Source organism: Myotis nattereri, assembly GCF_964212035.1.
Source record: "Myotis nattereri genome assembly, chromosome: 8".
In the NCBI taxonomy this organism is placed as follows: Eukaryota; Metazoa; Chordata; class Mammalia; order Chiroptera; family Vespertilionidae; genus Myotis; species Myotis nattereri.
In genome coordinates this window covers 14,578,158-14,589,895 of record NC_138083.1, presented here as the reverse complement: position 1 = coordinate 14,589,895, position 11,738 = coordinate 14,578,158, and the positions used below count along the sequence as shown (strand labels likewise).

General features: G+C 41.1%; 1 protein-coding gene across 2 annotated transcripts in view; it reads right to left on the bottom strand.

Annotated features, from left to right (window-relative positions):
* Window positions 1-2,237: 2,237 nt before the first annotated feature.
* The window catches only part of NAPB (NSF attachment protein beta), a 40,422-nt gene continuing 30,921 nt past the window's right edge, over window positions 2,238-11,738 (bottom strand). For both annotated transcript variants that reach the window (XM_081097848.1, XM_081097849.1), the window contains 4 exons: window positions 7,531-7,635; window positions 6,844-6,912; window positions 6,422-6,472; window positions 2,238-5,469 (listed from right to left, as the gene is read on the bottom strand). In XM_081097848.1, the coding sequence (XP_080953974.1) occupies window positions 5,359-5,469; window positions 6,422-6,472; window positions 6,844-6,912; window positions 7,531-7,635 (336 nt within the window). In that variant the 3' untranslated portion in view covers window positions 2,238-5,358. The remainder of the gene's footprint in view (window positions 5,470-6,421; window positions 6,473-6,843; window positions 6,913-7,530; window positions 7,636-11,738) is intronic.

The following is an 11,738-nucleotide window of genomic DNA, read 5'->3' as shown; positions in this document are numbered from 1 at the left end:
ATTATTAAAATGTAGGCTCTGTAAATAGAAACAAGTATCATTTCCTTAATGTCATGGATGATGAAGTTTAAAATCAAGGTTATAGTCTTAGGAGTAATCTCTTTAGTTATAACCATGCGGACTGCACATTAATTCTCTAGGAATAAAAGGCCTGGTGGTAACACTACCCTCTGCTTATGTGGAAGTAACCTGTGCAGCTGGCACTGTGGAGTGTGTAAATGGGCTGGTTTCTTCAATGTCATGTTTAAGTTGCATCATGGAGACTTCAGTATATGTACTTCTTTGTCTGCTTCCCAGGAGGGTAAAGCTGCATCTAGAACAGAACTCTGAAAACTGGAAGACTCATCATTGAGGGTTTGTGGGAATCTACCCCTATTTCTCTTAATCCAAGTACAGCCTCCCGGAGTGAAGCAAGCTACTGCCTCACCATGTCAGTCCTAACGCCACGGTTAGGAAGTGCCCTTGGTGTTGGCACTGCTTCTCCTAGAGCCGTGGTTGGCAAACCGCAGCTCGCGAGCCACATGCGGCTCTTTGGCCCCTTAGTGTGGCTCTTCCACAAAATACCACGTGCGGGCGCGCACGTACAGTGCGATTGAAACTTCGTGGCCCATGCGCAGAAGTCGGTATTTTGTGGAAGAGCCACACTCAAGGGGCCAACGAGCCGCGGTTTGCCGACCACTGTCCGAGCATCAGGCAGGCAATTGTGAGGTGATTTAGTGCCTTCCAACCATGGTGTGAAATAATCTCTGCCCGAACTCCAAAGACCTCTACTGCCTTTGGTTTTACCAAAACTTTTATGTTACAATTTGGGAAAAAATAGGTCATGTGGTGGGAGAAGACCTTTGTTAAAGGTAACTTTAGACTAACCCTAACCGGTTTGGCTCAGTGGATAGAGCGTCAGCCTGTGGACTGAAAGGTCCCAGGTTCGATTCCAGCCAAGGGCATGTACCTTGGTTGTGGGCACATCCCCAGTAGGGGGTGTGCGGGAGGCAGCTGATCGATGTTTCTCTCTCATCGATGTTTCTAACTCTCTATCCCTCTCCCTTCCTCTCTGTAAAAAAATCAATAAAATTATATATATATATATATATATATATATATATATTTTTTTTTTTAAAAAGGTAACTTTAAGAGAAATGTGGTTTTGCTATCAATAATCCAAACCAACAAATTTGAGTATGGATTATAATTTAATCCTAACCTGTTAAATTTTATACCTTGCACCCAGGGGCATTTTTTGAGATAAAATGAGTGATTGTCCCTTTAATTAAACTTGACAGTGTGAAACTTGAAGTAACCATATTATTTCAGTGGCGGGAGGACACTTGTGCGAAGGACCATTTGTTCACATGTTACTATTATCTAGATGGGGGCAGTATGACTGAGCAAGCTTCAAAGACAGGTCAGAGGACCAAATAGCATGTCACCTAGCCAAGCCCCAGAAACCACACACTTACCTTTGCCAATTTTACAGGGACTCTTACCAAGGCTGGCAAAACCAGGTTTTTAAACCATCACTGTGGCTTCTTTCTGTTAGGAAATAATGACTGTGAGATAAACTAACCTTGAATGATCAACAGCTTCTCAGGATTCCTAAGATGGCCTGTTATACCATTCTTTTTTCAAAATTTAGTTTGAATTATCTTTAAGTTGTAAATATACTCACAGACTATAACACTGCTCTTTGATGGGATGAGCTGACCCACAGTACCCCACATGGCACCCTCTTCCTCCATAGAACTTTTGGCCTGAGTTGCCAGGGGGGTTCAACCTTCCCCAGGGGCATGTGCTAGCCCTGTAAGGTATCTGCAAAGGTAAATAAATGCCCACACTGCCAACAGAGTTGAGGGGCTTCATGGTTCCTTCATCCCCACCCCCACCTAGCAGTTTTCTGTGAACCAATCCTCAACTTTGCAAGTGACTGTAGCCCAACACTCCTTAATAGGGCAGCTGAAAGGGATGAGAATGGGAGGCGTAGAGTCACTGCAAACTGCGGATTATATCAACACACTAAAGCCAGGGCTTCTTTTGTAAATCCCCAGCTTCCAAAACCATTACAGTGCCCTGAATTCCCACCAAGTAATAGAGATTTTAACATAGTCAAACTTATATTTCAATGCATATACAAAGAACCTAGAGAATAATGCTCACTGTCTTCAACTTATAGGAACAACTTCAAGAAAAGGAAGCTAATTGTGACTTGTGTAGATTTAGGTAGGAAAGACCTGTCAAAAATATTACTCATAATTTCCACTTTATTTACTGTACAAGTTCACACAAAACATACATACTCTTTTCTGCTAAGGTAGATTTATGGTTAGTTTCCATAATACAATACTCCACCCGAGAGCATGGGAAAGAGAACGCCGTGACCGGCTCAACTTCCCAGGCAGGGCCCCGCACGCACGGCCCTGGTGGTGGGTCACGGGCAGCATGCTGTGCTGCCAAACCCTCCAAAGGAAGCCACAGGTTTGCATTTGAATATGTTAAACGCACAGTATCAGAGGAAACAATAAATGCACACACTTTGATTATAGGGACATCATCACACACAGTCAACTGCAAAAATACTGTTTTTAAGTCATTAAATAAAAAAGGGACTCGCAGAAGCTATAAAAATGTTGCCACCACTGATTTTGACTATGAACTAAACCCCGATTTGCTAAAATACAAGAAGTATAACATAACAGTCATTACATTTTGTTCATAAATAACATTCTCTAGATCCTGAGAACACACCTTGGGCCTCTGTCACGGCACTACCCTACATTCAACAATGGAGCATTTCAAGGAAGGAAGTTTGGATGTTGTTAATGGGATTCTCTCCCTCTCCTTTTCCTTTCACCTAGCAAGTCTGTTCTAGTCCTCACAGTTACTTTTACTCTTTCGTGTGAAATATTTGAAAATTCTTATCGCAGGCACTGATATCGTTGTTTATGTCAAAACAGCAAGTCCCTGACTGACATCACAAAATGTTACCAATATTATTTTTTAAAAACCATACCTCTTGTTCAGGTGCGTTTGTTAAGGAATCACGATAAAGCTAAATGGAACTGCCTTAAAACAAAAGCATTTAGTTCTTACTTTTAAGTGGTCAGACCAGAAGGCTCCTTTAAAGAGTGGAAACACACTTTCTAACCTAGTGATGGAAGAAGCATGTTGACTGGCTGGGATTTACATGCTCTTCAGATGGGCAGACCTATGGCCAGAGGACACGGGCTGCAAAAGCACTCCCCATGCCTCACTTTCGCAAAAGTGCATTTGGAAAAAAGCTTGTTACAAAAACATAGTTGGATGGTTATGGAATATATTAGATAAAGCAACAAAACCCCACTTTCCTATAATATTTTTATAAGAGAGTCCAACAGGAAATAAAGTACCAAACAAGCTCCGTTCCAAATTTGTACTGTAATAGCCAGCTTTCTTTTAAGAATCCCTGACTTTTGAAGGAAAAAAATAAATCCTTATCAGATTCCGGGGCCCAATGCCAGAGTGCCCGTGTCTTCTGGTCCATTCCCTCTGCCTCAGATGATAGTACGACGCCTTCCTCTCCATCAGCCCACCCTGCACACATCACGGCAGGTACAGCCGGGGAATCCTCAGCCACCTGAGAAACAGCCTCCCAGCTGGGCCTCGGCTGCCCTTTTCTTTTTCTGCCACTTTCTCCTTCACCCCAGGTTAACCCATTCACCATCCCCAAACCTTCTTCCTCACTGAGCTCTTTGTCTGGGCACATTCTACTTCTATCCAACAAAGCCTATTAATTCCAGTTGAGGGCCACCCAAAAATGAAAACATCATTTAAATACTAGTTACTATCTAACATAACATGGGAAATTTCATTACCTGTCAATGAGAGCAGCACAAGTCAGAAAAAAACACAGGCTATATATGGCAACAAATGCACATCAAACATAAATCATTTAAGCCTAAAAATATGCACAGGGGAGCTCTGGACAGTTTCCCTCAGTGGTTAGAGCGCACCAAAGGGTCATGGGTTTGAATCCTGATCTAGAGCACATACCTGGGTAGCAGGTTTGATCCCGGGCCCTGGTTGGGTCACGTGTAGGAGGCAATCAATTGATGTGTCTTTCTCACATCAATGTTTCTCTCTCCCCCGCCCCCCGCCCCTCCGTCCCCCCTCCCATTCACTCTCTCTAAAAAAATCAATGGGAAAAAATATCCTTGGGTGAGAATTAATAAGAAAAAAATATGTACAAAGGAGAGTCAAAAAACAAGATCACATCTAAGTACAATGTCAGCATGTAACATAATGGGTAGGGGTCAAGTTCGTAAATTAATAGAGCACTTATCATGTAAAATAAAAGGACAGAATTTAAAGTTCAAATACAAAAGCTAAAGCAATCCCATCAGCTAAGAAGAAAATACAGTCTCCTGAAAAGCTCGTTGGAGGCATATAGTAAGCCTCTGTACCATATATACCCTACCTAACCCATCATGGTCAATAAATGGATAAAATTACTGAAACCCTTTCTCACACTTTGACTTATAATCTCTGGGCCCCAGTGAGGATGTGCATGACTGTGGCATAAAGGAAGGCATCTCAATGTGGGAAAGAGTATGACCATGAAAGTAAAGAGAAGGGGGATGCCAGTTACACCACCTTTATGCGAATATAAGGAAAGGGATTTCCCCGCCAACTAAAAGTGGAACCAGGTCTAGGAAAAGGAAAATTTCCATTTCTCATAAATCTTATATATTTGTGTGTGTGTAAATACAAAGCAGTCAAACCCACCTTGACATTCATCCACACACATAAGCAAGTTTAAGTGATGCAGGCAGACCTGTGTTCCGAATTTTCACATGCATGTTAGCATAGGGAACAATGTCAAAAGCAGAAACTGGTCATTAGTATCATCAAAAAAAATCACAAGATAACAACAACAAATTTATAAGAAAGTCATCAACTGATTCCTAATAACCACCCTAAACTAAATACATACACTTAGAGAATACATCCAGATGCAAATTTACAGAGAGTATGCAAAGCAGCGATTAGAGCAAATTGGGTTAGATACCCAAGTCCAAGAAAAAGGACAGAATATGTGGCAAAACTGAACATGACTCTGCAAATATCAAACAAGAATAAAATTCTGAAGTAGTACTCGGAAAACTCTGGGGACTCCGGCAAGCATGAAATAGCCCATCACGCCCACAATATGCACAGGAGATTCTTTTATCCATTTGCTTAACAGGGATATAAACACAGAAACACACACGCATTGTTTGGTTCATGTGCAACAAAACTAAGCCGTTAAATGGGCATCCCATAAAGATCACCTGGCCCTAAGAGGAACAAAAAGGAGTTAGCTGCATGCCACAAAGACGTATAAATGTTTCACTTTAGGTCTCCGTCTCCTTCTCCATCCCCTTGGATTGACTTTTTGATACGAAGCAACATGGTAGTAAGCCACTGATCCAAGCGAGATATTGAGTCAAATTCCTTCACCTAGTTTAAGGTTAAAGGAAAAGGAATTAATCTATGGAAATGCAATTGAAATAAAGCAGCTGTTTAAACTTAAATAGTGATAATCAACCAACTTTCTTCATTTAAAATTATTCATTCCAGTTCATAACAGTCATTAAAAAATGTTTATTTTTTCATTATTCTCTGCCTATTTTGATGGAGCTATTAACAAGTTTCTGTGCCTTTTATATTGCTCTGTATATAACATGTGATGACAAAAATCCCTAACAGCCTTTATAATTGGAAGAAGATCACAATTAATATGACAAAGGAAATTAGACCGTGCATAAGACTTAGAAGGGAACATGGAAAATTAAGTGTTCCAATATTCACTGAACAAGAAAAAAGGTATTTGCAGAGACAGGATGTATGGAAGCAGGATTCTTTAACTCACTGCAACACATTAATAAAGAATAAGACTTCAATAGGATGTAAATGGTTTTGCAGCAAAAGTTAAATGGGAAAACATTCCTTCCCACCACTGCTTCAAAGCCATGATAAATATATTAATGGCATAAGATGCCAAAAGATGGGAAAACAGAAGATAGATGAATATAAAGAAAAAATCTTCCATTTATGTTATGCCAGGAATATAGCAAACTCTCACTGCTTTGTTTTTATATTTCAAATTGTACTGAACTGATTTTACTTTACACTTATTTCCGGAGCATATTATTTTCAAAAGAAAACATTCAAACAGCAAATTATAACAGTATATGATTTTTTTTCTTGAATTTGCCTTATAGTTAAATTCACCATGGCTAATGAAACAATATAACTGTATAGGTTTGTGGGATATAAAAAAACATGATCTTTGGAAAATACAATTGGGTATACTGGAATAATGTTCAAATAAATATTTACAATGAAAAGAAGAAAAAGATCCTGTAATAAACCTTTTAAGTATGTATTATATTTCAAAGACATAACTTACTGCTTCAGTGTAAGCTTCACTGTTCTGTTCTTCATGAGCTTCTAGAAGTTTCTAGTAACATAAATATGGAAAAATTAGATTGGTAGGCTAAAAAAGTTCCATCTGTGAATAGAGATACTTTAAATACAGAAGTAGCCTCAGTATCACATTAACTGATGTTGCTAAATACTTTATAAAATTGGAGAAATATTCAAGTACAAATAAAGAATTACCCCAAGCCCTGGGTCCAGTATTTGAGCTAACATTTCTGAATTGCCTGCTTTGGAATACAACACTCTATCCCTGACTCTCAGTGGCATTTGAAACCTAATATGCAAAAGTAGGAAAGGCTCTTCCGCAGACTCCACAGATTTATCCTTCACTTCACACCCAGTTCCACCTGACAGCAAAGCCTTTTTCTTTAAAGTCCTAATATTACTTACTTTCAATAATTTACATTCTCTTGAATCAGTAAATGCTGGAAACATTTCCTCGTATTTCTCAAGAGCCAGCTGAGAGAGAAAAAACACTTGTTAATGTCTGACTCACTAAACCAGGAAACACAGCTTTGAACATTCTTATTTTTTAAATATATTTTTATTGATTTCAGAGAGGAAGGGAGAGGGAGAGACAGAAACATCAATAATGAGAGAGAATCATTGATTGGCTGCCTCCTGCACGCCCCCTACTGGGGATCGAGCCTGCAACCCCGAGCAGATGCCCTTGACTGGAATCGAACCTGGGACCCTTTGGTCCGTAGGCTGACGCTGAACATTCTATTCGCTTTAGTAAGACTCATCTACATCCTATTTAATTGTATAAGTATGTGTTAAATTCATCAAAATCAACAGAGGACTCCATTCTATTCTGATTTTCAATTTCAGTTAAGAATCTAGTTCTAAAACAATTTTCCAGAATTAGGTTGCTGTAGAGAAGATGTTGTAAACCAAATCTAATTCTTAAAACTCATAAACAGGTGTCTTTTTTTTTTTTTTAAGGTACCCAGTTTAGTCTTGCAACTAAGGAATATCACCCAAACCAAATGATATCAAGAACAACAGAGTACCTGAGTGAGGCCCGCTCTCATGGGCAATGTGCATCAGAAAACTAGTACTAAGGACTGACCATACCTTGGCATTCAATTCATCGACTATGAAGTGACAGAGGGCTGCTTTAAAGAAGTAATCCTTTGCACTGTACTTCAACAGAGGATTATCCATGGTGTTTGCCCCAACCTAGGCACAGAAAGCAGAGTTAGATATAAAAGGTTTGTGGTGTTATTTTAAAGACTGAATTTATTGGGGTGACATCGGTTAATAAAACCATACAGGTTTCAAGTGTACAACTCAATAAGACATCATCTGCATAGCACACCATGCACTCACCACCCAAAGTCAGGTCTGTTTCTGCTCTGTTTGTCCCCCTTTGTCCACTTTCTCCTCCCCACACCCCCCTTTCTATCTGGCTATCACTACATTGATGTCCATGTCTATGTGTCATACATAACATATTATTTTTTAAAAAGTTTTGGCTTCTTACATTAGGCAAACTGATTATCATCTATTGCCTTTAGAAAATAATTCTGTATCTTATGTTAGTTTAGCTATGAAATACATTTTTAATCCAATATTATAACTAGAAAATTTTACTAGAAGGAATAATATTTAACACATACAGTGCTAACCACTTAAACATGAACTCAGAAGACTTTGACCTGTAGGAAGATGGAACAGACATCCTTTCCTCTATTCCTCCTAAGTACGACCAAAAGCCCCAGTCATTTTATATGAAACAAATGAAAACTGAAAGGCGAAGAGAGAACAGAAGACTGATAGGGACCTTGAGACACAATGGAAAACATGACAGTGAATTTCCTGGGTTTCCTTTTTCTTTCATATATTCCTGACTATTTATAGAAAAAGCTGGCATAAAAGTCTTTGGATACAAAAAAAAAAAAGACTAGACAAAAGTTTGCTGTCTCTAGCCAAAGGACTAGGGAAGGGGCAGCCTGGCACAGTAAGACAGAAAATGTTTGGACAATAACTGCTCTATTCTAGCAAAATACCACAAGAAAACGGTGGCCTTAACCTCACTCACATCATCGAAGGCCAAAGAGGAAATCAAGATGTCCATCCTTTCGAGACTGCAAAGAGGAGCCCAACATTCCCAAGGTGACTTCAGAGAAGGCCAAGAAGGGAGCAGCCTTCATCCCCGCCAGCTAGTAAGGAGCCCACCCTTTTCCCCTGCAGCTGAGGCGGTGCAGCCCACACAGGCTGCCTGGATTCCACCTCTGCCCAGCAGAACCAGGCTTGCTCACCTCCCAGCAGGCATGGTTTCAGAAGAAGCCTAGTGGAGGGTTAAGACTTTCACCATCACTGGCAGTAACAAGGACAACCCCACCATGGAGGTGGTGGACAGCAAGCAGGCGCTGGAAAGAAATGAGGGCCTGTCCCCAGATGTCAATGGAGGCCAAGTGGGAAACCTCCACCTGGCAGTAAAGGGCAACACACTCTTCCTCAGCCAGGGCAATGCCACAGAAAACCAGCTGGCAGAGAAGGTTTAAGTAACAGGGTTAGGTTAGGGTTAGGGTAAAAATGTGCAGTTTTCAATGGAAACTTACTCGCCATACAAAAAAAGGGAAAGATCTTAAGCTGAATGAAAAAAGACAACCAACAGATGACAGCTCTTAGAAGGCAGAAATGTCAGTATTATATAACAAAAGTTTTGAAAGAGCCCTCATAAAAATGCTTCAAAATAGTAATACAAAAACACTTGAAAGTACAACAAAACAAAAAAACAAAAAACAGAAAGCAAAATCAACATCAACAAAAAACAAAATTCACAACAAATCCCAGAAGATATAAAGAAGAACCAAATGGAAATCTCAGAACCGAAAAACACAAAACCACATAAAAAGGAGATGGGCTCAGCAGCAGAATAAATGGGACAGATGAAAGAATCAACAAATTGATGAAAGAACATTAGAAATTAGTCTCCACAACAGAGAGAAGACAAACTGAAAAACAAAAAACAAACAACAAAAAACAATAAACAAACCATCAGGGACCTACACGACCATGAAATGAGGTCTAACATTGGGATCCTCTGAGACCTGGAAGGGGAGGAGAAAAAGAGAGCAGCTAAATATATACTATAAGAAATAATGACTAAAAATTTCCCAAATTTGGTAAGAAGCAAGAGCCTACAGATTCAAGAAGTTTAGTGAAACCCAAACAGGATAAAAGCAAAGCTATCTATGCCACACCACATTAACTTCTGAAAACTAAAAGTTAAAGAAAAAAATTTGAAAGCAGCCAGAGAAAAATAGCCTCTTATTTACAGGGTTACAGGGGAAAATCAATGTGAATAATAGCCAACTTTTTACCAGAAACCACAATGGCCATAAGTGGCACTTTTTCAAGTACTAAAACAAAACAAAACAAAACAAAACAAAACAAAACAAAACAAAACATCAACCCAGAATTGTATACCCAAGGAAAATATGCTTCAGGAAGGAAAAGAAAATCAAAACATTCCCAGATAAAGGAAAACAGAAATATATGTTGCCAACAGACCTACCCTAAAAGAATGGTAAAAGGATATTCTTTAAGCAGAAAGGAAACAATAAAAGACTGAATCTCAAAACATCAGGAAGGAAGCAAGAACACAGCAAACAAAATGTGGTGAATACAATGAGTTTTCTAAATTATATTTGATGGTTGAAGCAAAAATTGTGGTTATAAAAGTACGTAAAGAAAACATTTAAGACAGTTATATATTGAACAGAGAGTAAAAAGAAAGGTAAGATTTCTCTTTTTCATTGGAAGTAATAAAATGAAGTCCCCATTAGCCTATGATAAGTTATACAAATCTAACAGCTAGAGCAATCACTAAAAAAGCCATACTCAAAAACACTACAGCCGAAACCGGTTTGGCTCAGTGGACAGAGCGTCGGCCTGCAGACTGAAGGGTCCCAGGTTCGATTCCGGTCAAGGGCATGTGCCTGGGTTGCGGGCACATCCCCAGTGGGAGATGTTCAGGAGGCAGCTGATCAATGTTTCTCTCATCGATGTTGCTAACTCTCTCTCTCTCTCCCTCTCTCTCTGTAAAAAAATCAATAAAATATATATTTTAAAAAACAACAACACTACAGGTAAGGCACCCACTGGAAGGCAGGAAAAAAGAAAACAGAGAAATGTAAAACAACATAAATAGAAAACAAATATAAAATGGCAAACGTAAGCCATAATATAACAATCCTATCTAATAAAAGAGAAACATGGTAATTAGCTGTACCTCCGCTACCCTTCCCATTGGCTAATCAGGGTGATATGGAAATTAATTGCCAGCCAAGATGGCGGCCAGCAGCCAGGCAGCTTGAAGCGAACATGAGGCTTGCTTGCTTCAGTGATGGAGGAAGCCAACGTTCCCCGTCTGCCGCTGCCAGCCTGAGCTTGCAGTTTGAAACATTGTTACAAATATAGAATCTAAACAAACTCCAGAACCTGCTTTCAGCCAGCCAGGATCTCAGAGCTAGAGTTGAAACAGTGTTGCGATTATAGAACCCAAACAAACCAGACACCTGCTTTCAGCAGCCGAGGCCTAAGAGCTGGAGCCAAGCCTCAGAGCTAGAGCTGGAGCCAAGCCTCAGAGCTAAAGCTGGCCCAGAATAAAAAAAGAAAAAAGAAAAAAAGGAGCAGTTGGGAGCTTCAGTCACCCGCCAGCCTGAAAACAGCCCTCAGCCCCTCACCCAGACTGGCCAGGCACCCCAGTGGGGACCCCCACCCTGAAGGGTGTGTGACCAGCTGCAAAGAGCCATCATCCCCTCACCCAGGCTGGCCAGGCACCCAAGCGGGACCCCCACCCTGATCCAGGACACCCTTCAGGGCAAACCAGCTGGCCCCCACCCGTGCACAAGGCCTCTATCCTATATAGTAAAAGGGTAATATGCCTCCAAGCACCGGGATCAGCAGAGCCGCGAGGCCTCCCGGCACCGGGATCAGCATGACAGGGGGCAGCGCCCAAACCCCCTGATCACCCTGCAGCTCTGTGTGTGACAGGGGGCGGGGCCACAACCTCCCTATCCGCCCTGCTCTGTTCGTGACAGGGGAAGGCGCCCCAAGCCCCTGATCAGCCCTGCTCTGTGCCTGATAGGGGGGAGCTCCCCAACCCCCTGATTGGCCCTGCTCTGTGTGTGACAGGGTGCGGCACCCCAACTCCCCCCCCCCCCCACGGGCCCTGCTCTGTGTGTGACGGGGTAGAGCCATAACCTCCCCATCGGCCCTGCCCTGAGTGTGACAAGGTGTGGCACCCCAACCCCCTGATCCGCCCTGCTCTG